This window comes from Coenobita brevimanus, chromosome 85 (genome assembly GCF_032717465.1).
Source record: "Coenobita brevimanus isolate Jiangsu-jjx chromosome 85, ASM3271746v2, whole genome shotgun sequence".
Lineage (NCBI taxonomy): Eukaryota > Metazoa > Arthropoda > Malacostraca > Decapoda > Coenobitidae > Coenobita > Coenobita brevimanus.
Window position 1 is genome coordinate 12,023,242 of NC_137038.1, and position 25,546 is coordinate 12,048,787.

At 40.5% G+C, this 25,546-nt stretch overlaps 1 protein-coding gene across 1 annotated transcript; it reads left to right on the forward strand.

Moving 5' to 3' along the window:
- The first annotated feature begins 1,886 nt into the window (after positions 1–1,886).
- Positions 1,887–10,575, forward strand: LOC145410475 (chitooligosaccharidolytic beta-N-acetylglucosaminidase-like). Its single transcript, XM_080280634.1, has 6 exons — positions 1,887–2,810; positions 3,073–3,219; positions 4,507–4,641; positions 6,605–6,790; positions 9,537–9,737; positions 10,372–10,575. The coding sequence occupies exons 1-6, from the start codon at positions 1,887–1,889 to the stop codon at positions 10,546–10,548; spliced, it is 1,770 nt and encodes a 589-aa protein (XP_080136760.1). The 3' UTR covers positions 10,549–10,575.
- The last annotated feature ends 14,971 nt before the right edge of the window (positions 10,576–25,546 follow it).

Below are 25,546 nucleotides of genomic sequence, written 5' to 3' on the forward strand. Positions count from 1 at the left end.
GAGAGAGAGAGAGATGCGTCTTACGCGAGGGGTCATGGCCACCTCAGTGTCCATTACGGCACTTGAGTTTCAAATAACCTCGTAACTCCAGCAGCAAAAGAAAAGGTGAAAATTCAGCTGGGATTTCCTAGCTTTGATACGGGTCTCTCCCCATGTGTGTGTGTGTGTGTGTGTGTGTGTGTGTGTGTGTGTGTGTGTGTGTGTGTGTATGTGTGTGTGTGAGGGCAGCAGAGTTAGGGGCACACATGCTGACCTACAGTACAATCTTATGTCAACAAGATAAATTTTCATGTCTCTCTGCTTCTCCTCCCCCCCATACTAACAATATTGCCATGACGACGAGATTTCATTTATTTACTTAATTATTTACATATTTATCTATATATTCATTTAATACAGTGATTTGTGAAGTGGCAGAGAACAGTTAAGGAGTGGATGTGAAAACTACTGTAATGCTGATATACTATTGTCACCCCTCACCCTTCCATCCTTACCCTCTTTCTCACCCTCACTCACATTCTAACCCTCACCTTCCCCCCTCACTCGTACCCCACTCTCACCCTCACTTTCCCCCTCGCCCTTACCCTCACTCTCACCCTCACCTTCCCCCTCACCTCCATCCTACCTCACTCTCACTCTCACCTTCCCCCTCATCACCCACACCCTCACCCTCAGCCTCACCCTCACCCTTACTTATACCCTCTGACTTCTGAAAGGAGATCTAAATTACTGATCTTTCTATGTCTGTTGCTGTGGCCAGAGATATAATTCACTCCAAATCAGTGTCATGTTCTACCATGATTCTCACTCTTTCACACTCGTCAATACTCCCTCACTCTAATTCCATCACACTTGAATTAAAGGTGATTAAGTGAAGCGGTATAAATGATCCCCACCTTATACTCAAGCAAGATCCCCCTTATACTTGTGCAGAATCCCTACCTATGCAGGATGTCCCCTTATACCTATGCAGGATTCCCCGTGTACTTATACAGGGTCATCCTTTATTTTTATGCAAGACCCCCCTTATACTTACTAAGGATCCCCCTAATACTTATGCAAGATCATTATATTTATGCAAGACACCAGATATGTTTATGAAAGATCCTTTTTTAATACTTATGCAGAATTCTCCTTTATATTTGTGCAGAATCCCACCTTTACTTATGCAGAATCCCCCTTATACTTATGCAGGATCCCCCTTACAATCATGCAGGATCCCTCCCTTATACTTGTGCAGAATCCTCTTTTATGTTTATGTGGGAAACAGCGATATATTAAACACCCAACCACTCCTTCCAGCGTGACTATGGGAGGTGAGGCAAGGGTACCATTGATGATGATGATGATGATGATGTGTCTGCCCACCTGTCTTGCCACATCTTTCTTCTCGTAAGTGCCTTCATTGCCAACAAATGTCTCGCAGTTACCACTTGTATATTTTTGTTTTCCACTCCGTCTCTGATTTACGGCCTAAACGTAGTGGGGAGATGACAAACGAATAATTCAGTACAGGGATTAGATTAGCACTTGTGATAGTGCATGAGTATACCCAGCCTGTAACCTACACAGTTCTACGACAGCATGCCATCAGATGTAGTTACACTGCCAGGACAAAATTACTTATAGTTCAGTGTATAGTTCATTGCATAATGAAGTTCATGATACAGCGGCAGTGAATATATGAAAAATTACATCCTGTAAGTGAATATATTTCACAAGTCTTCTGCCAGCATTCACTCGCCATAGGGGTGTCAGTGCCTGGAAACGGCAGCTTTTAGTTCAGTGTATGGTTCATTATTTAATAGTACAGTAGTAGTTGTGGTGTTAATGTGGCACACTGCACTGTGCAAATGTGCATATTTCAAGACTAGTCTTCCCCCAGCATGCCTTCGCCGTGGGGGTATGAGTGCCAGGGCAACAAGTGTGTGAAGGAGGCCAAGACGGGAGTGAAGGCGCTGGTGACACTCAACGAGTGCAAGTTGACGTGTGGCACAGCCGGCGCATTGTGGCCTCACCCTGAGAATGCCACCCTTGCCAACATCACTGTTCAGTTCCTGCCCAGTGGCATCACCTTTGAGCCCACTGTGCCCACTCCTGTGTCCCCGCTGATAAATGAGGCGTACAACTTGTTCCTGGACACTTTGAATCGGTACCACCCCCATTACCAAGATGGCGGTGCCCCTTGGCCGGAGCACTGGGACCCTGCCGTGTCGGGTCACAAGGTCCATGTCAAGATTACAGTGAGGGAAGCGGACACGTGGCTGACACTGTCCACGGATGAGAGTTATGAGCTGATAGTGAGCACATCTGCTGACACAACCACTGCCACCATCACTGCTGCCACCTTCTTCGGAGGCCGGCACGCACTGGAGACACTGGCACAGCTGGTGGCGTTCCATGAGACCCGCGATGTCCTTATAATAGTCACGGATGCCTTGGTCAACGACGCCCCGGCCTTCCCTTACCGCGGTTTGCTGCTTGACACTTCACGCAACTTCTACAGTGTGGCTGCGATACAGCGAACACTGGATGCCATGGCTGCCAACAAGCTTAACACATTCCACTGGCACATCACAGACTCACAGTCCTTCCCTCTCAACCTCGAGTCACTCCCTAATATGGCCTACTATGGTGCTTACTCCTCCGATGCCGTCTACCACCCTCAAGACATCAAGCATCTTGTGCAATACGCCCGTGTGCGAGGCATCAGACTCCTGCCGGAGCTGGATGGCCCGGCACACGTGGGCAACGGCTGGCAGTGGGGACAACAGCAGGGCCTCGGCAACCTAGTAGTCTGTGTCAACAGGGTCAGTACTAGAAACTATATATATATATATATATATATATATATATATATATATATATATATATATATATATATATATATATATATATATATATATATATATATATTTAAGAAGAAAAGAAGGAAAACATTGATGACATGTAATTATTATCTTCTTTCAACAACCACAGGGTAAATGACACATTAAATTAATGTTGTTGACAAAACTTGCATTCAAACAGTATAATGCTTGCTAGCTGACAGACGAACTGGCTAACCCACAGGAACCATGGCAGGAGTTCTGTATGGAACCACCATGTGGACAACTCAATCTTGCAAACCCCAACATGTACACAATCCTCGGGCAGATCTACCAAGAGATAGCACGACTTTTTGCACCTTTGGACCTCTTCCATTATGGAGGAGATGTGGTAAGTTGAGAATCAGTGTTAGGTATTAAGTCTTTCCTCAGAAATAGACATTTTTGGATGCTAAGTCCTGGTTTTAAGGTTGCAGTGAAAGATGTTTCAGTTATGAAGTACTCCCTTAATTGTTTCATTAAAGCTCATACTAGGTCTCCTTGTTGATGACGTCGGTACTGTACCACTAGCTTACCTAGTGCTTCATAACGCCTGAAATGCCACATTCTTGGACACAGTCATAAGGGATGCCGGGGAGAGAATACATGGGAATGAACATATTTATGCAGAAACGAAACGGAACTGAAGTGCATTGTAATTCGATGCGAGGCATGATGCTGAACAGATATTCTTCATTGTCTGGTTAAGCTGTAGGCGCCATGACAAGTTAGACAATTTCAGTTCCACATAAAAAAATAGGGGGATGTACTGCCTGCACCCACATTGATTCAGTGTTGTACACATCTGTTATTCTCGTTATGTCTGTTATTGTGAAAATCCATATATTAATGTGTACTGCAGATGTATAAGGAAGTTCGGGAGAGCTGTGGTGTTGATGTGGGTGGTCTGGAAAGTGTTAGCAATAGATGGTTTGGCCAAGGACGGCGAATAGAGAAGACTAGAAGAGTGGTTGAGTGAGGTGGATGGAGGAAGAGGGAGGTCGAGATGAAGGATGAGGTGGAAGGACTAAGTGGAGAGGTATATGAATGAGAGTGGTGAGGGATGTAGAAAGGATTGCCTGATGAGGGAGGACAGGGCAGCATGAAGTATCTTTGTGATTGCTCTTCCCTTGGTAAAGATGTCTGATGATAGACAAATAGACTTAATCCTGATTCATACATTAATGTATACAGTATAGTTTTAATAGTACGGATGTGTTGTCAAAGATCATTTCATTAACATATTATCTTTCAAGGAAGATGCCATAACATGGGTTCAATGGGGATATGCTATCGGTGTTAAACATGCACCAAGTTCGTACTCTGTACAGAAGGTTCCCTATACCTATGTTTGGCCATATTTTATCAGGTAGTTTGTGCATAGAGTCACATCCACCGAGTCTCTGCATGCACAAAGTAATCTACAGTATAACACTTCTCTCTTTTTATGCATTTTTTTTTTTAAGTGCATGGAAGATGGAACCAATGACTAGAATCCCGCAAATTTTTTCCCTCCAATAGAAAAATAAAATAAAATGAAATAAAAATAGGCGACATCCTTTGACAGTGTGTTAATATCGCCAAGTTAGAGTTAAAAGAGTATAGTTGTGACCCTCTCCTCCTCCTTCCACTCTCCCAGGTGAACCTCAACTGCTGGAACACAACAGAGGAAGTGAAGTCATGGATGCTGGCTAACAACTTCAGTTTGGACGCCGAGGCCTACTACACGCAATGGGGGACGTTCCAGGAGAAGGCCCGGAAACTGCTTACTTTGGTTCGTTTTTTGTTTGTTTGTTTTTATCTGACGGAACTTGGCGACTCCCACAGCTCAGTTAATCGTGGTTGCGTGGACTTGTATGAGCCTTAGTTATGAGGGAATGAATCTCCTCGATAAGTAGGGAAATTTACACTCGTCTCACAGAACTTGGTCCTTCCCACAACTCAGATGCTAAGTATTGGTTGCATGGACTTCGATTAGCCTCAGTTATGAGGTAGGAATGAGTCTCCTTGGTTACTAGTCAAATAAATGCACTAGAGTCACTTAAGGGGCTGTATTTTCGCCGTCTCAGGAGGCTTTCTATAATCTCTTAATCTTGAGTACAGGATGGTCCATATACAGTATAATGATCCTCTTCCACTCAGCTGGGTATTTCTCGTGTGTTTCAGGCGTGGCTTGGTCAACTTTATCGGTGTCTACCCTGCGTCAGTTATTCATTTCTTATTGCCACTGCCACACCCACACCCACGTTACCAGACTGAGCCGTCCCAGCAACACAGAATATACTGTCGTGTGTTTGTAGTGAATCGGTATTTACAGACTTCCCGGTATTACATCTCCTTATTCTCTTTTTTGCTGCTGACGGAGATGGACATAAATACCATACAGGAATATATTAACCTAACAGATACAGAATTATGCAAGTAAGATAGAAGTGCTAGGCAGCCTCCTTAACCGACGAAAATGGGGAAATCTTCTTTATAAGTAATGTACGTAATACAGAATATTACGGGTTTTTACATGCACTGGGTGATGCTGGAGAGGGACGTCTTCATGTGGTGGCACCGATATAACCAGGTGCTTCCACTGCCTTGTGACACAAACGTCCCTCGGCTATTACCCTATCTTTCTTATAGAGGACGGTGGAAGGGCAGAAGGGCAGTTTAAGCCTGCAGTCAAATGGGTTCACATTTCAGACAAACTTGGGACTACTACTACTACTACTACCACCACAACCACCCCCATTACCACCGCCACCATTTGCTACAACAACAACAACAGCAACTACAACAACAACAACTACAACAACAACAACTACAACAACAACAACTACAACAACAACAACTACTACTACTACTACTACCATTACTACTATTACTACTACTACCTCCACCACCACCACGACCACCAGCACCACCACTACTACTACTACTACCACCACAACAAGTAGTGCCAGGCACAACAAACCTTGTCCGACAGCAGTTATTTTTTGCTGTTAAATAATGAGTTGTTTCTGCCATTTAGTGTCAGTGCACAATTATAGTATAAGGTAATGGCGCAAATATTTTCAAGTTATGCCCTCTGATAATCTGTGATCTTGCATTTGACCTCTCAGGGTCACTCAAGGTCAAAGATCATGCTGCCAAATGAAGTCCATATGAGACTTTCTATATCTTCGTAATAGATCAGTGAGTTTCAAGTAACAGCCCCCTGAATATGCGTGACCTTGAGTTTGACCTTTCAAGGTTACTTTTGGTCAAAGGTCAAGGTACCCATTAAAAACCCATATGGGATATCCTATATGTTGATAACAGTAAATATCTCTCTATCTTCAAACAGTTTCGAGTTATAGTCCCCTGAATATCCGTGACCTTGAGTTTAACCAATGAAGGTAATTCAAGGTCAAAGGTCTTGATGCCAAATAAAAGCCCATATTACGAGTTCCTTAATGTTCCAATAGTAAATACATCTATCTTCAACCGTCTTCAAGTTATAGCCTTCTGAAAATCCGTGACCATGATTTTGACCTTTCAGGCTCACTCGATTACCTCCAAAACTTAATCACTTTCTTTGGGGACCAGTGCCCACATGTCCTGAAAGTTTCATGTAATTTCATTCTGTCGTTTTCCCGTAATGTTGCTAACAAAGAAAGAAAGTAACAAGCAAACAAACTCGACCAAAAACAATACCTCGTCGGACTCCGTCCGGGCGACGCAACTACCTTTACTACCACCCACAGGGCAACGGGGGAGGGGAGGTGCCGGGTATTCTTTGGACGTCTCAACTAACGCTCAAGGAGAGGATAGAGAAACACCTGAACAGGAGCCTCTACGTCATTCAAATTTGGACCAGTGGCAGTGACCCCCTTATTACAGATCTACTTAATAAACAGTACAGGGTCATCTTCAGCAACTGGGACGCGTGGGTGTGTATCTAGCGGCTGTTTTTTTTTTTTTTTTTTTTGGTGCCTAATTGTCTGTGTCTCTGTCTGTCTGTTTATCTATGTATTTTTAGCAACTTTGACGTATGGGTTTGTGTCTACTGGTTGTTTTTTTGTATGTCTGTCTGCCCACTAATCTCTCTGTCTGTGTATGTCTGTCTATATATCGTTTTTATCTGTATCTGTAAATCTGTCTATTTATCTATGTGTATCTATTTGTCGATCTATATAATAGATTGTTGGTGGAGAAGAGAGGGAAATTGAGGAGATGGAAGGAGCACTTTGAGGATTTGTTGAATGTAGAGAGTGAGAGCAGTGTGAGTATAAGTGGTTGGGGAATGGCTGGGAGAAGAAGAGATGAGAGGAGGGAGGAAGAGATCAGTAGGTCGGAAGTAGTGGAAGCGATGAAGAAGATTAAGCTGGGAAAGGCCCCAGGAATTGATGGAGTGTGTGGTGAAATGCTTAGGTATGGGGGTGAGATTGTTGTGGAGTGGATATGGAAGTTGTGTAGATTGGCTTGGGAAGAGGGAAGGGTTCCAGAGGACTGGAAATCAGGTATAATTGTTCCTCTGTACAAAGGAAAAAGGGAGAGAGAAGTATGTGGTAACCATAGGGGTATTTGCCTTCTTAGTGTGACTGGTAAAATATATGGTAGAATACTCATTGATAGGGTTAGGCATATGACAGAGGACCTAGTTGGAGAAGAACAAGGGGGATTTAGGAAGGGAAAAGGGTGTGTAGATCAGATATTTGTTCTAAGATGTTTAGTGGAGAAGTATCTAGAGAAGGGAAGGAAAGTGTATGCTGCCTTCATGGACTTGGAGAAAGCTTATGACAGAATAGATAGGCAAGGTATGTGGAAGGTATTAAGAATATATGGAGTAAAGGGGAAATTGTTGAGTGCTGTGAAGAGTATGTACGAGGGAGCTAGGGCTACGGTGCGAGTGGATGGTGAGCTGAGTGAGTTCTTTGATCTCAGTGTGGGACTGAAACAGGGGTGTGTGATGTCTCCATGGCTATTTAATATATATGTATGGATGGGGTTGTAAAGGAGGTGCAAGGTAGGGCAGTGGATGTGGGGGTGGCCCTAATGAATGAGGGTGAGATTTGGAAGCTTCCGGTGTTGCTGTTTGCTGATGATACAGTATTGTTGAGTGAAGATGAATGGGAGTTGCAAGGTTTGGTGAATGAATTTGGGACAGTGTGTAGGAGGAGGAAGCTGAAAGTTAATGTAAACAAAAGTAAAGTTATGGTGTTTGAGAGGAATGAAGTCACAGAGTGTGCAGTGAGGTTGAATGGTGAGGATATGGAGAATGTGAGTGCATTCAAGTACTTGGGTAGTGTGATGAGTAAGGATGGAACTTTGGGGGATGAAGTACGTGAAAGGGTACAGCAGGGAAGAAAGGTTATTGGTACACTGAAAGCAGTGATGAGAAATAGGGAGGTGAGTATGGAAGTTAAGAAGTCACTGCATGATGGTATTGTGATCCCTACCCTGACGTATGGAAGCGAGGCGTGGACCTTGCAAGAGGGGAACAAGTCAAGAGTGAGAGCAGTGGAAATGAGTTACTTGAGAGGAGCATGTGGAGTGACGTGGAGGGACAGGTTGACGAATGAAGAAGTGAAGGAACGTTGTGGGGTAGATGTGGATGTGGTTGAAAAGATTAGGAGAAATACACTGAGGTGGTTTGGACATGTGGAGAGAATGGAGAATGAAAGACTGACTAAGAGGGTGTATGTAGGTGAGGTGGAGGGAGGGAGAGGAAGGGGTAGACCGAGGATGAGGTGGAGGGATGGAGTTGAGAGGTATATGAGGGAGGGGGGGGGTGAGTTGGGGGGAGGGGAGTCAAATGGTGGGTGACAGAGTGACTTGGAGGCGTTTTGTCTGCGGCCACCCTTTGCGGGATTAGGGCGTCGGGCTATAGATAGATAGATAGATAGACTGTCTGCGTTTCTATCTTCAGTGTCCAGCTGTTTATCTGTCTGTGTGTCTGTCTATGTATACACTATTTATATCAATATCTATCTGTCTGACGCTCCATCTGTCTGTGTTCTGTTTATCTATCTATCCATCTATCTATCTGTCTGTCTTCTGTTTATCTGTCCACCTATCTGTCTATCTATCAATCCATATATCTGTCTATCAGGAAGAGAGGTCATTCTTAAGCTGAAAAAACTGGTCTGGTAGTAAGAAAAATCAGCTTCAAATGATTCACAACTTCACCCCGTCAGTTCGATTACATATACATATTTTTTCCTGCTACCACCAGACGATTTTCATCAGAGTTAGGAAAGACTTTTGTAGTGAAGCAACTAGAGGCTGTATCTAAAACCCCTCAAATCGATAAGTATTTCCTGAGCTGTATCAAGCTCCTCCAAATCGATAAGTATTTCTGAGCTGAAGAAAATCATCAGAATGTAGGGGAAAAAAAAAAAAAAAAAAAAAAAAAAAGCCTTCACCTGATTGTAGAGGTTAATATTTATCCTTGTTTGGCTGTGAGAAGTTTGGTATCTGTATAAGTGCTGTTAAATGAATAAGGAATTTAGGGTTAGTAAACTTTCATGGGGTGACGGCTGTATGAGATAAGAGGGTAAATAAAGTCTGATGTACATGACCAAGAAATTTCCCAGCTGTATTTGATAGCTGTAGGAGTAAAAATTTATAAGTAAACAAAGTCATATGCACATGCATTATTTAAGCTCAAGGAATTTTCATCTGTACGTTGGCTAGTACCTGGACTGTGGTGCGGGTGCGTGGTTGGGCGAGGGTAACAATTGGTGCAGCCCTTACAAGGAGTGGCAGCGGGTGTACGACAACAGTCCCCACGACCTGGCCAAGAATCTTACCAAATCCACGCACGCTGATCTCATTTTAGGCGGCGAGGCGACCTTGTGGAGCGAGCAGACAGACGAATCAACTTTGGATGCCAAAGTGTGTATTTTAATCTCCTTTGACGATCTTCAGTTGCATGCGGGGTGGTGCATATATAACACTCCTCCTTCAATATTCCGGATGCTATTTCGTGCTTTGCAGGGACATCCGTCAGCATTATCAATGTCTATTCTGCATCAGTTATTCATTTCCTACTCCCAGTGCCATAGCCACGGCCACGCCAGCAGTCTGGGGCATCCCTGTAACACGTGAAGTACCTCCAGGAGAGTTTCTAGTGGAGTGCTATTTACGGACTACCCTGTGAATAATGTGATACATAAATGGGCCACAGCGTAGTCTGGCTTGGTGATACTCGGGTCTCTTTCGGAATGGCTGTTTCTGTGGGATGCAAGTTTGCTAGGGGTTCATGAAGGGTGCCATTTAACTAGAGGCTTTGGATGGCTGTGGTGTGTGTGTGTGTGTGTGTGTGTGTGTGTGTGTGTGTGTGTGTGTGTGTGTGTGTGTGTGTGTGTGTGCGTGCGTGCGTGTGTGTGTGTGTGTGTGTGTGTGTGTGTGTGTGTGTGTGTGTAAATGTTTAGCAAAAGTATGGAGTGGATGACTGGTGGCTGTGTTCGTGAAAGTGTTCACTACTGTAATACAGTGCATGCTATTCATGTCATGTTAAAATGTGCAGCTGTGGCCGCGAGGGGCTGCCCTGGCTGAGCGGTTATGGAGCAACCCGTCCAGCGGGTGGCAGGAGGCTGAGGCACGCTTCATCCACCACCGTCAGCGTCTCATCCAACGGGGCATCCAGGCCGACCGTATCCAGCCAGAGTGGTGCCACCAGAACGATGGACTCTGCTACAAGTAGTACCACCACGACTCGGGTAGTGCCCTTAGAACTAGGATAGTGCCACCACAACGAAGATAGTGCCATTAGAACCAGGATAATGCAATGACACAGGTCTGTGCTATCAGTCAGGGTAGTGCCACCACAGCCAAGATAGTGCTACCAGATTGAGGGGCACTGTTACATGAAGCGCTGCCACATTCATGATAGCGCCATCCAGTGGAGCATCCGGGCCGACTGTATCCAGCCACATTGGTGCCACGAGAATGACGGACTGTAATATAAGTAGTACCACCACGGCTAAGATAGTGCCAATACAGCTTGGACAGTACTATCACATCCATGACAGTGCCATCAGAACGAGGAACATTTATACATACTATCACCACAGTCAAGGTCACATGTACTTTAGTATCACCAGAACCAGGACAGTACCACCACAACCATTTAAGTCATTGAGTATTGCCGTCTCTTAATAAAAGAATTTACTGCATAATACTTGTTACAAGGGCTGCTGATCCTTGAGGTCGATGACACAGCTGACCATAGTAATACAACTAGGTGGAGATTTTCATCTTTATGCAGTTTGTTTTACGTAGCTAGGTGGGAGACTTTGGCGGTACTACAGCTCTACATTTTCTTCACAGCACTGAAGATGCTGTGATGGCAATACCTAAAGTGAATAGAGTATACCTGTATTTGATCCCCGATGTTCCTTTGCTATCACGATCAGAATATCAACAATACTTTCCTGCCAGTTGTAGAGGCAGAACTTTTATGAAATATTTTTGTGGTGACAGTATGAGGCACAAAAGAGTTGTGGAAAAATACGCTTTGAGGTTCAGGAACTAGTAAGAAATATGGAAGGCAGAACACAAACATTATGTTTACTCTAACGGGCTAAAATTTTCTTCTCTCCATCTTGCATGTCGAGATGTAAGAACAGATTAACACTGGTATATGATACTTGTCACGAAGAAGTGACATGGAAAGGATGTAGAGTCGTAGCATAATCTTTTTCTGCCACTGAAATGCGTGAAATGTTAAAAATTAAATCTAGGCTAAGATAAAATGAAAGGACTACAGCAGGGATTGTCTGCAACATGTCGCTCGTGATATTACCATTCCTTTCAAACTGACCACATTTTTGTGAAATCTGCTTCAACGGTATTTATGATCCAACCGTAATGAAAGAGCTAAGCAGTTCTTTCATGAAAGTTATATATTCAAGTAATGAGGACTGGAAGAGTCTGCCTCAGCCTGTATTTCTCAATGTCTTTGACCTCCAGTCTTGTATTCCCAGTGTGTCCAGGTATCTTGTCAGTACACACACACACACACACTGGGAGTCAGAGAGGGTAGACGTGTGACGTCGGCGCTCCGTATCGAGCCAGCATGGCCAGTGGCATTACGTAAATTAGTAACTTCATATGAGTCAAGCTCTGTACCAGGTTAGACTAAATGATTTTTCATTATTAAAAGAAAAAAATAAAAAAGTTTAAACAAGACTTGTTCAAACAGAAAAGAGAACCGAGAGGCGAAAGAATGCGCTCAGTCAGCTGAGGTTTGTTTTGACTACAGCTGCACGGGGAATGTAAGTACATGTACTCTGTGCTTTTAGTATTCCAAAATAGACACATACTTTAGTAAAGCAAATTTGGAAAAGAAAAGGAATAAAGGTAGAAAGCAAGATGATGATTTCTACCAAGAACTGGTTGAAGTGGAGACTCACAATAGACTGGTTGAACGTGTACACAAACTGGAAATGGCTTTCAAAAATGAAATTGATGAAATAAAGAAGCAGATGCACTTGCAAAAGGAAGAAATAGAAAAACTAGGAAGGGTGGCCAACAAGAAAGACACAACCATTAGTGAACTAACAGTGGAATTGAGTACACTTAGGAAGAAAATGAGTGAAATGGCAAGTACAGTAGTCAATCACGAGAGTGTTATGGAAGAGTTCAAAAATGATACAGAGACAATTAGGCAAGTAAGCAGTCTGATAGACCAGAGCAGTGATATAGAGGAGAAGATAACACAGGTGAATGAAGCTGTGCAAAGCTACAAAAATGATGTGGAAACCACGTATGCTGAAATGGTGAAAGTAAAGAAAGACTTAGAAACAAGGGTGGAGGAAAAAAGCATTAAACAGGAAGTGAAAAGAATAATCCAAAACAATCCAAAGTTAGTCAGAGATTCAGTAGATATAAACAAATCTATAGTAATCACTGGTATAGAAGAGGAAGAAGTAAAAAACAAGATCACAAGAGACAAAAACGAGATGGCAAATGTAATGAGCTTACTGAAAGAAGTATCAGAGGAAATCTGTAGTAAAGACATAGAGGAACACAAAAGGTTAGGGAAATACGAGAAAAGCAAGACAAGACCTCTAAAGGTGACTTTCCAGAGTGTAAACACTGTGGAGGAGATACTAAAAAATGCAAAGAATCTTATGGAAAAAGAGGAGTTCAAAAATGTATGGATAAAAAGATGCCTAACACAAGAGGAACTGGAATTACTGAAAGAGAAGAGGGAGGAAGCAAAAACAAAAAATGAGGGAAGATCAGAAGTGAAGAACACATTTTTTTTTTTTTTACAAAGTAATAGGATTGCAGGTACGAAAGTGGTACACACAAACAGGAGGGAATAAAAAGGAGGAAGGTAGTAGAACCATGTCGTGACAAGTATATAAACAAGATGATAAAGTTGATGGACTCAAATGTGGATGGAATGGTATCTAAATTACTAGAGATGAATGATTATGTCAGAGAAAATGAACCACAAATAATATGCCTAACTGAAACAAAATTAACATCAAGGATATCCAATGACATACTAAACTTGGAGGAATACAATATGTGGAGAAGAGACAGAAATTTAAAAAAAGGAGGAGGAATTATAATATTAACTAAGAAAAATCCAAAAGTCAATGAAATAAAACTAGATATACCATCACAAGTAGAACTGATTGCAGTAGAGATCAACACATCTGAAGGTAAAGTAATTGTAGCCAATTTGTACATGCCACCCAGGTCAAACACATGGGAAAGAGACGAATAAGAGGACCTGGCAGAGAGTACAATTCAGAGTTTAAGATCATTACTACATAAAATGGAAGAGAAATCGGAAAGAATTATACTAACTGCAGATTTTAATAGAAATATAAATTGGAATACTCTAGATATAATTAGCCAAGAAAGCTGTTGGGACCAAAAGCTCCTGGATCTCGTACAAGAGTTTTTCCTAACGCAACATGTAAGGGACACCACCAGAAAAAGAGGACTCGATGTACCTTCAGTGCTAGATCTAATATTTACTAGGCAAGAAAATGATATTGACAGTTTAATATATCACCCTCCACTCGACAAAAGCGATCATGCAGTACTAAATTACAACTTCAGGATAGCATATGACATAGTAAACAGCAATGAAAGTTACAAAAAGAGCCTAAACTATAAAAAGGGAAATTATCAAGACCTAAAGAAGTATTTCTTAGAAGTGGATTGGGAAAATGAGCTTAGAGGACAAGATTTAAATGCTGTATATAAAAAATTCTGTGAATTTTATGAAATAGGAGTCCAGAAGTAAGTCCCACAGCACAAAGAAGCAGATAAGAAAATACAGAAATGGTTCAATACAGAATTTAAAAATTCAAATGATAGAAGAGATTTGTTGTGGAATAGATACAGACGACACATTAGTGAAAGGGCGTATAATAATTACAAACAGGCAAGAAACGATTATACAAGAATAAGGAGGGAAGCCCAAAAACAGTTTGAAGAGGATATAATAAATAAAAGTAGTGATCAACCAAAGCTGTTTTACAGCTACATCAGAAGCAAAACCAAAGTAAAAGATATAATACAATCCATTACGGACGAGGGAATCACTTATACACAAGAGAAAGATATTTGTGAAGCACTAAATAAGAATTTCCAATTAGTTTTTACAGAAGAAAAAAATTTTGAGAGGGACTATGTGGAACATGCATGTCCACACATACTACCAAATATACAAATAGCAGAAAAAGTAATACAGGAGGAGTTAAGTAAATTAGACAGAGGAAAAGCAAGTGGTCCTGATGAAATTTCATGTTGGGTACTACGAGAATATGCAAAAGAGTTAAGTAAACCATTATTTTTTATTTTCAAGAAATCCTTGAGTCAAGGTAAACTACCTGATATTCGGAAGAAAGCAAATATTGTCCCCTTATTCAAGAAAGGAAATAGATAAAATCCACTCAACTACCGACCAGTATCACTGACCAGTGTTGTAAGCAAGGTATTAGAAAAGCTTATAAGAAAAGCTTAGGTAAATCATCTAGAAGAACAGTATGATAACAGAAAGACAGTTTGGTTTCAGAAAAAGAAAATCGTGTGTAACTAATCTGTTGAGCTACTATGACAGAGTAACAAACACAATACAGGAAAGAGAAGGATGGGTGGACAGTATCTATTTAGATTTCAAGAAAGCTTTTGACACAGTACCACACCAAAGACTTTTATGGAAACTGTACCATCAAGGAGGAATTCGAGGCAAACTGTTTTGTTGGATGCAAGATTTTCTTATAAAAAGAGAAATGAGAACAGTACTAAGAGGAAATACTCATCATGGAAAGAAGTGACTAGTGGAGTACCACAGGGTTCAGTGCTGGCACCAATCATGTTTTTAGTGTATATAAATGATATAAACAGTAACACTGGAAATGAGAACTATCTGAATATGTTTGCAGATGATGCAAAAATACAAAGGAGAATTACTAACACAAACTCTTGTAAAGAGCTACAAGAAGAATTAAATAAACCTCATGAGTAATACATGGCAAATGGAATTCAATGTGGACAAGTGTCATGTAATCAAGTTTGGTAAAAGTGGAAAAAGACCTGATTGGGATTATAAGTTAGGAAATAAAACCCTATACACATCAGAAAGAGAGAAGGACCTAGGTGTGATTATCAATAACAGACTATCTCCGGCTGACAACATCAGCGAGAAGGTACGGAATATGTATACACTGCTTGCAAATATGAGAATAGCATTCACATACATAAATGAAGACATGCTAAGAAGGATAATAACATCATTCATTTGACCAACCCTGGAATATGCATCAGTAGTCTGGAGTCCTCATCTCAAAAAACACATAGGCAAGATTGAAAAAGTTCAAAGGACCGCTACAAGATGGATACCAATCTTAAGGGACCTAAGTTACGAAGAAAGACTAAATAAACTGAATCTACCAATACTACAGGAGAGAAGGAAAAGAGGTGACATGATAATGCTATATAAGTGTATATCAGGGAAGGAGAAAATAGACATAAATGATTACTTAACCTATGAAGAAGCATCAGCAAGAGGACACTGCAAAAAAACTGCATAAGAAGAGAGTTGATAAAGACGTAAGGAAATTCAGTTTCCCAAACAGAGCAACTGATCAATGGAATGCACTACCGAATGAAATAGTGTGTGCCAAAACAATTCACAAATTTAAGGATATGTACGATAAATATGGTTTAAGACACGGGACGGTACGAGCTTGACTCATTCCTGTAAGAACAATTAGGTAAGGTAAGAACATCAAAGCAAATACTCAACATGAACACGTCTAGCAACATCCTAAATCTCTCTCTCTCTCTCTCTCTCTGAACCAGGCCTAGAACTCAAAGCAAGCAAGAAAACAAAGGTGAAGGTGAATACTGTAACCTTGATGTGGAATTGAGTGGCTAGTTCGATGACCCCTTTTGTCACTCTGTTGCACTTCTTCGTTACTATTTCTTTTTGAGTCTGCCATGTTATTATTAAGTTGTAGGTTATCTGTGTAGTTACGGGATATTAATAAAGTCTCGAGATATTTTGTAAGTTATTTGTGTAGAGTTATGTAGGTATAAGAACTGGATAATGACGATGAAAATAACCAGGTCTAATATGGAATATAAAACACACACACACACACACACACGGCATCGTCGGCATCGTCGGATGTGGACGTCTGTACCGGCGCTCCATACAAGCTCAACACGGCCAGAGGCATTACCTAAATAAGTATCTTTGAATGAGTCAAGCTCTGTACCAGGTTAGACTAATTGATTTTTCATTATTAAAAGGAAAAGAAATAATAAGTTTAAATAAGACTGGTTGAAACAACAAAGAACCACGATGCGTTGAGTCAGCTGGGTTTGTTTATACTACAGAAAGACCGGGAAAGCGTGCACACTGTAAGTACTTACTCTGTTCATTTAGTATTACAAAATGGATACATACTTCAGTAAAACAAATTTGGAAAAGAAAAGGGATAAAAGTAAAAAGCAAAATGACGATTTCTACCAAGAAGTAGTTGAAGTGGAGACTCACAATAGACTGGTTGAACGTGTACACAAACTAGAAATGGCTTTCAAAAATGAAATTGATGAAATAAAGAAGCAAATGCATTTGCAAAAGGAAGAGATAGAAAAACTGGGAAGGGAGGCCAATAAGAAAGACACAACCATCAGTGAACTAACAGTGGAATTGAATACCCTTAGGAAGAAAGTGAGTGAAATGGGAAGTACAGTATTTAATCACGAGAGTGTTATGGAAGAGTTAAAAAATGACACAGAGACAATTAGACAAGCAAGCAGTCTTATGGACCAGAGCAGTGATATTGAGGAGAAGATAACACAGGTGAATGAAGCTGTGCAAAGCTACAAAAATGATGTAGAAATCACGTATGCTGAAATGGTGAAAGTAAAGAAAGACTTAGAAACAAGGGTGGAGGAAAAAGCATTAAAAAGGAAGTGAAAAGAATAATCCAAAACAATCCAAAGTTAGTCAGAGATTCAGTAGAAATAAATAAATCAATAGTAATCACTGGTATAGAAGAGGAAGAAATTAAAAACAAAATCACTAGAGACAAAAAGGAGATGGCAAATGTAATGAACTTACTGAAAGAAGTATCAGAGGAAATCTGTAGTAAAGACATAGAGGAACACAAAAGGTTAGGGAAATACGAGAAAAGCAAGACAAGACCTCTAAAGGTGACTTTCCAGAGTGTAAACACTGTGGAAGAGATACTAAAAAATGCAAAGAATCTTATGGAAAAAGAGGAGTTCAAAAATGTATGGATAAAAAGATGCCTAACACAAGAGGAACTGGAATTACTGAAAGAGAAAAGGGAGGAAGCAAAAACAAAAAATGAGGGAAGATCAGAAGAGGAGAAGAAGTAATTTTTTTACAAAGTAATAGGATTGCAGGTACGAAAGTGGTACACAAACAGGATGGAAGAAAAAGGAGGAAGTTAGTAGAACCATGTCATGACAAGTATATAAACAAAATGATAAAGTTGATGTACTCAAATGTGGATGGAATGGTATCTAAATTACTAGAGATGAATGATTATGTCAGAGAAAATGAACCACAAATAATATGCCTAACTGAGACAAAATTAACACCAAGGATATCCAGTGACATACTAAACTTAGAGGAATACAATATATGGAGAAGAGACAGAAATTTAAAAAAAGGAGGAGGAATTATAATATTAACTAAGAAAAATCTAAAAGTCAAGGAAATAAACCTAGATATACCATCACAAGTAGAACTGATTGCAGTAGAGATCGACACATCTGAAGGTAAAGTAATTGTAGCCAATTTGTATATGCCACCCAAATCAAACACATGGGAAAGAGACGAATATGAGGACCTAGCAGAGAGTACAATTCAGAGTATAAGATCCTTGCTACATAAAATGGAAGAGAAATCGGAAAGAATTATACTAACTGGGGATTTCAATACAAATATAAATTGGAATACTCTAGATATAAATAGCCAAGAAAGCTGCTGGGACCAAAACTCCTGGATCTCGTACAAGAGTTTTTCTTAACGCAACATGTGAGGGAAACCACTAGAAAAAGAGGACTTGATGTACCTTCAGTGCTAGATCTAATATTTACTAGGCAAGAAAATGACATTGACAGTTTAATATATCACCCTCCACTCGGCAAAAGCGATCATGCAGTACTAAATTATAACTTCAGGATAGCATATGACATAGTAAACAGCACTGACAGTTACAAAAAGAGACTAAACTATAAAAAGGGAAATTATCAAGACCTAAAGAAGTATTTCTTAGAAGTTGATTGGGAAAATGAGCTTAGAGGACAAGATTTAAATGCTGTATATAAAAAATTTTGTGAATTTTATGAAATAGGAGTCCAGAGTTACATCCCACAGCACAAAGAAGCAGATAAGAAAATACAGAAATGGTTCAATACAGAATGTAAAAAATCTAAAGAAAGAAGAGATTTGTTGTGGAATAGATACAGAAGACACAATAGTGAAAGGGCATATAATAATTACAAACAGGCAAGAAACGACTATACAAGAATAAGGAGGGAAGCCCAAAAACAGTTTGAGGAGGATATAATAAATAAAAGTAGTGATCAACCAAAGCTGTTTTACAGCTATATCAGAAGCAAAACCAAAGTAAAAGATATAATACAATCCATCACGGACGAGGGAATCACTTATACACAAGAGAAAGATATTTGTGAAGCACTAAATAAGAATTTCCAATTAGTTTTTACAGAAGAAAAAAATTTTGAGAGAGACTATGTGGAATACGCATGTCCACACATACTACCAGATATACAAATAGAAGAAAAAGTAATACAAGAGGAGTTAAGTAGATTAGACAGAGGAAAAGCAAGTGGTCCTGATGAAATTTCATGTTGGGTGTTACGAGAATGTGCAAATGAGTTAAGTAAACCATTATTTTTAATTTTCAAGAAATCTTTGAGTCAAGGGAAACTACCTGATATTTGGAAAAAAGCAAATATAGTCCCCTTATTCAAGAAAGGAAATAGAGAAAATCCTCTCAACTACCGACCAGTATCACTGACTAGTGTTGTAAGCAAGGTATTAGAAAAACTTATAAGAAAAGCTTGGGTAAATCATCTAGAAAAACACAGTATGATAACAGAAAGACAGTTTGGTTTCAGAAAAGGAAAATCATGTGTTACTAATCTGTTGAGCTACTATGACAGAGTAACAAACACAATACAGGAAAGGGAAGGATGGGTGGACAGTATCTATTTAGATTTCAAGAAAGCTTTTGACACAGTACCACACCAAACACTTTTATGGAAGCTGTACCATCAAGGAGGAATTCGAGGCAAACTGTTTTGTTGGATGCAAGACTTTCTCATAAAAAGAGAAATGAGGACAGTACTAAGAGGAAACTACTCATCATGGAAAGAAGTGACTAGTGGAGTACCACAGGGTTCGGTGCTGGCACCAATCATGTTTTAGTGTACATAAATGATATAAACAGTAACACTGGAAATGAGAGCTATCTGAATATGTTTGCAGATGATGCAAAAATACAAAGGAGAATTACTAGCACAGACTCTTGTAGGGAGCTACAAGAAGAATTAAATAAACTTCATGAATGGAGTAGTACATGGCAAATGGAATTCAATGTGGACAAGTGTCATGTAATCAAGTTTGGTAAAAGTGGAAAAAGACCTGATTGGGATTATAAGTTAGGAAATAAAACCCTATACACATCAGAAAGAGAGAAAGACCTATGTATGATTATCAATAACAGACTATCTCCGGCTGACCACATCAGCGAGAAGGTACGGAACATGTATACACTGCTTGCAAATATGAGAATAGCATTCACATACATAAATGAAGACATGCTAAAAAGGATAATAACATCATTCATTAGACCAACCCTGGAATATGCATCAGTAGTCTGGAGTCCTCATCTCAAAAAGCATATAGACAAGATTGAAAAAGTTCAAAGGGCCGCTACAAGATGGATACCAAGCTTAAGGGACCTAAGCTATGAAGAAAGACTAAATAAACTGAATCTACCAACACTACAGGAGAGAAGGAAAAGAGGTGACATGATAATGCTATATAAGTGCATATCAGGAAAGGAGAAAATAGACATAAATGATTACTTAACATATGGAGAAGCATCAGCAAGAGGACACTGCAAAAAACTGCATAAGAAGAGAGGTGATAAAGACGTAAGGAAATTCAGTTTCCCAAACAGAGCAATTGATCAATGGAATGCACTACCGAATGAAATAGTGTGTGCCAAAACAATTCACAAATTTAAGGATATGTACGATAAATATGGTCTAAGACACGGGACAATACGAGCTTGACTCATTCCTGTAAAGATACAATTAGGTAAGAACAATTAGGTAAGAACACGCTACAAGATGGATACCAAGCTTAAGGGACCTAAGCTACGAAGAAGGACTAAATAAACTGAATCTACCAACACTACAGGAGAGAAGGAAAAGAGGTGACATGATAATGCTATATAAGTGCATATCAGGGAAGGAGAAAATAGACATAAATGATTACTTAACATATGGAGAAGCATCAGCAAGAGGACACTGCAAAAAACTGCGTAAGAAGAGAGGTGATAAAGACGTAAGGAAATTCAGTTTCCCAAACAGAGCAATTGATCAATGGAATGCACTACCGAATGAAATAGTGTGTGCCAAAACAATTCACAAATTTAAGGATATGTACGATAAATATGGTCTAAGACACGGGACAGTACGAGCTTGACTCATTCCTGTAAAGATACAATTAGGTAAGAACACTTAGGTAAGAACACACACACACACACACTAGAGATGAATAATTATGTCAGAGAAAATGAACCACAAATAATAATGCCTAACTGAAACAAAATTAACACCAAGGATATCCAATGACATACTAAACTTAGAGGAATACAATATATGGAGAAGAGACAGAAATTTAAAAAAAGGAGGAGGAATTATAATATTAACTAAGAAAAATCTAAAAGTCAATGAAATAAAACTAGATATACCATCACAAGTAGAACTGATTGCAGTAGAGATCAACACATCTGAAGGTAAAGTAATTGTAGCCAATTTGTACATGCCACCCAGATCAAACACATGGGAAAGAGATGAATATGAGGACATGCCAGAGAGTACAATTCAGAGTTTAAGATCATTACTACATAAAATGGAAGAGAAATCGGAAAGAATTATACTAACTGGGGATTTTAATACAAATATAAATTGGAATACTCTAGATATAATTAGCCAAGAAAGCTGTTGGGACCAAAAGCTCCTGGATCTCGTACAAGAGTTTTTCCTAACGCAACATGTGAGGGAAACCACCAGAAAAAGAGGACTTGATGTACCTTCAGTGCTAGATCTAATATTTACTAGGCAAGAAAATGATATTGACAGTTTAATATATCACCCTCCACTCGGCAAAAGCGATCATACAGTACTAAATTGCAACTTCAGGATAGCATATGACATAGTAAACAGCAATGACAGTTACAAAAAGAGCCTAAACTATAAAAAGGTAAATTATCAAGACCTAAAGAAGTATTTCTTAGAAATGGATTGGGAAAATGAGCTTAGAGGACAAGATTTAAATGCTGTATATAAAAAATTCTGTAAATTTTATGAAATAGGAGTCCAGAAGTACATCCCATAGCACAAAGAAGCAGATAAGAAAATACAGAAATGGTTCAGTACAGAATGTAAAAAATCAAAAGAAAGAAGAGATTTGTTGTGGAATAGATACAGAAGACACAATAGTGAAAGGGCGTATAATAATTACCAACAGGCAAGAAACGATTATACAAGAATAAGGAGGGAAGCCCAAAAACAGTTTGAGGAGGATATAATAAATAAAAGTAGTGATCAACCAAAGCTGTTTTACAGCTATATCAGAAGCAAAACCAAAGTAAAAGATATAATACAATCCATTACGGACGAGGGAATCACTTATACACAAGAGAAAGATATTTGTGAAGCACTAAATAAGAATTTCCAATTAGTTTTTACAGAAGAAAAAAATTTTGAGAGGGACTATGTGGAACATGCATGTCCACACATACTACCAGATATACAAATATCAGAAAAAGTAATACAGGAGGAGTTAAGTAGATTAGACAGAGGAAAAGCAAGTGGTCCTGATGAAATTTCATGTTGGGTACTACGAGAATGTGCAAAGGAGTTAAGTAAATCATTATTTTTAATTTTCAAGAAATCCTTGAGTCAAGGTATACTACATGATATTTGGAAAAAAAAAAAAAAAAAGAAGCAAATATTATCCCCTTATTCAAGAAAGGAAATAGACAAAATCCACTCAACTACCGACCAGTATCACTGATCAGTGTTGTAAGCAAGGTATTGGAAAAGCTTATAAGAAAAGCTTGGGTAAATCATCTAGAAGAACACAGTATGATAACAGAAAGACAGTTTGGTTTCAGAAAAGGAAAATCATGTGTTACTAATCTGTTGAGCTACTATGACAGAGTAACAAGCACAATACAGGAAAAGGAAGGATGGGTGGACAGTATCTATTTAGATTTCAAGAAAGCTTTTGACACAGTACCACACCAAACACTTTTATGGAAACTGTACCATCAAGGAGGAATTCGAGGCAAACTGTTTTGTTGGATGCAAGACTTTCTCATAAAAAGAGAAATGAGAACAGTACTAAGAGGAAACTAATCATCATGGAAAGAAGTGACTAGTGGAGTACCACAGGGTTCAGTGCTGGCACCAATCATGTTTTTAGTGTTTATAAATGATATAAACAGTCACACTGGAAATGAGAGCTATCTGAATATGTTTGCAGATGATGCAAAAATACAAAAGAGAATTACTAACACAGACTCTTGTAGGGAGCTACAAGAAGAATTAAATAAACTTCATGAATGGAGTAGTACATGGCAAATGGAATGCAATGTGGACAAGTGTCATGTAATCAAGTTTAGTAAAAGTGGAAAAAGACCTGATTGGGATTATAAGTTAGGAAATAAAACCCTATACACACCAGAAAGAGAGAAAGACCTAGGTGTGATTATCAATAACAGACTATCTCCGGCTGACCACATCAGCGAGAAGGTACGGAACATGTATACACTACTTGCAAATATGAGAATAGCATTCACATACATAAATGAAGACATGCTAAGAAGGATAATAACATCATTCATTAGACCAACCCTGGAATATGCATCAGTAGTCTGGAGTCATCTCAAAAAGCACATAGACAAGATTGAAAAAGTTCAAAGGGCCGCTACAAGATGGATACCAAGCTTAACCCGCCCCGTCCCGACGACGTATGGGTACGTTGCAACGATTTGCATTTGCCAGTCCCGGCGACGTACCAGTACGTCGTGCAATTGCAATGTGCATAATTTCGACAATTTTCAAATTTCGCGCTTGATTTGCGGTACGTACCCTCGCCTGACCTTCCCCTACCTGCCACCAGGCAGGGACACTCGGCGACCCCGCGCGACCCGCGCTAGCCCACCACTCGTCCACTCACCTGGTAGCCACGGTCCTGCTCAGACATGGCTAAGAGAGGTCTCTCAGAGAGCGAAATTTAAGTCGCCCTGGACACCTTTACCGGCGACAGTGATTCCCCACTGGATGACGAGGAGATGGACAAGGATTATGTGCAGCCAGAGGAGGAAGAAACCACCAGCAGTGACGAGGAAGTTCCGTCACCAAGGAAGCGGCAGTACGTGACTTACCGTGCTGCTAGAGAGGGGCAGGAGGCAAAGAAGGCACGTGGTATGTCATATCCCTATCCCCAGCGTGCCTTGGAAGCAGAATTCGAGGTCGAGGACGAGGACGAGGACGAGGACGGAGCCGTGGGACGTGCTGCCACGTGGTATGGACGGGAGGTGATTACCCATCGTGGCCCAGAGCGCACACCACGTCATCTAAGCAGGTATGGGCCTAGCATTCTGTTTGGGGAGGTAGGAAGTGAAGTGGAGGGAGTGGGGAGTGAAATGGACATTCCTGGGATTAGGGACAGTGAGAGTGACGTGGGTGAGTCATTGCTCTCCCTACGCAGTGTGAGGCGGCAGAGTGGATCACGTGGGCCAGTGCGGGTGCGTTCAGTATCACGTGGGGTTGTGAGGGAGGGGGAAGGTGGGGAGGAACCACTCCAAAGCACATCTTATGCTCCCCAATAACCCCTAACACGTGGTCGAGCAAGGTTGTATGAAAGAGCACGTGGTGTGGTAATGGAGAGGGAAGGTGGGGAGGAACCATTCCCCAGCACGTCTTCTGCTCCCCAATATTCCCCTATTTCATCCCCACAGCCCCCTAATGTTCCTCAAGGCCGTAAGGGTAAGGGAAAGGGAAAGGGTAAAGGCAGATGGAAGAGGAGTGACAGCGGGGAAGCCCTCCGTACTCCTTCTCCCCAACCTCCCCAACCAGGATCTCCTCCCCACCCAGACGAAGGCGGTGATGGGGACGAAGGATTTGTGTCGTGGGATTGGGAGGATGGGAGTGATTTTTCTCCCCTCATTCACCCCTTCACTGAGCAAGGGCGATCTGGCTGCATTGCACCAGGTATTCACTGCAATTCAAGCAGGTTGGATTTTTTCCACCTGTTTTTCAGTGAGGCCTTCGTCGATCAGATCGTTTTTCAAACAAACCTGTTTGCAAGCGCCCAGCGCCTAGAAAGTGAAAGATTGGGAACAAGGAGTAGGCATTCTATGATTTATGATTACCCTGTCTCCATTCCAGAAATGTTCTTATTTTTTGCCCTTGTCCTTTTGATGGGTATAATAAGAAAAAATAGAATTCCTGCTTACTGAACTAGGGACCCTGTTATGTTTACCCCCATATTTGGTCAAGTGATGAGCCGTAATCGGTTTCAACAAATTCTAAGTCGCCTCCATTTTTATGATGCTAATGACCCTGCAAATGCAAACAACACTGACAAAATGAGGCGAATTAGGCTGGTCTTTGATCACCTGAGGCAAACCTTTCGATCCTCATTCTATCCCTATAGAGATCTCGTCATAGACGAGAGTCTCGTGTTGTGGAGAGGCAATATTTCATTCAGACAGTATATACCCAGCAAAAGGCACCGTTTTGGGTTCAAGATCTTTGTTATGTGTGACTGTAGGACTGGATACGTGCAAGACATAGTCTTGTACACCGGTGCACAGACAGACATAATAGAAGATCGAAGTATAGGACTTTCGGGAGCA

Bases quoted from the DNA above. Each gene is read 5' to 3' on its own strand.
- LOC145410475 (XM_080280634.1), top strand. From the start codon at position 1,887: ATGCCTTCGCCGTGGGGGTATGAGTGCCAGGGCAACAAGTGTGTGAAG. The intron at 3,220-4,506 runs GTAAGTTGAGAA...CCACTCTCCCAG, and splicing joins TCCATTATGGAGGAGATGTG to GTGAACCTCAACTGCTGGAA. The intron at 9,738-10,371 runs GTGTGTATTTTA...TAAAATGTGCAG, and splicing joins AATCAACTTTGGATGCCAAA to CTGTGGCCGCGAGGGGCTGC.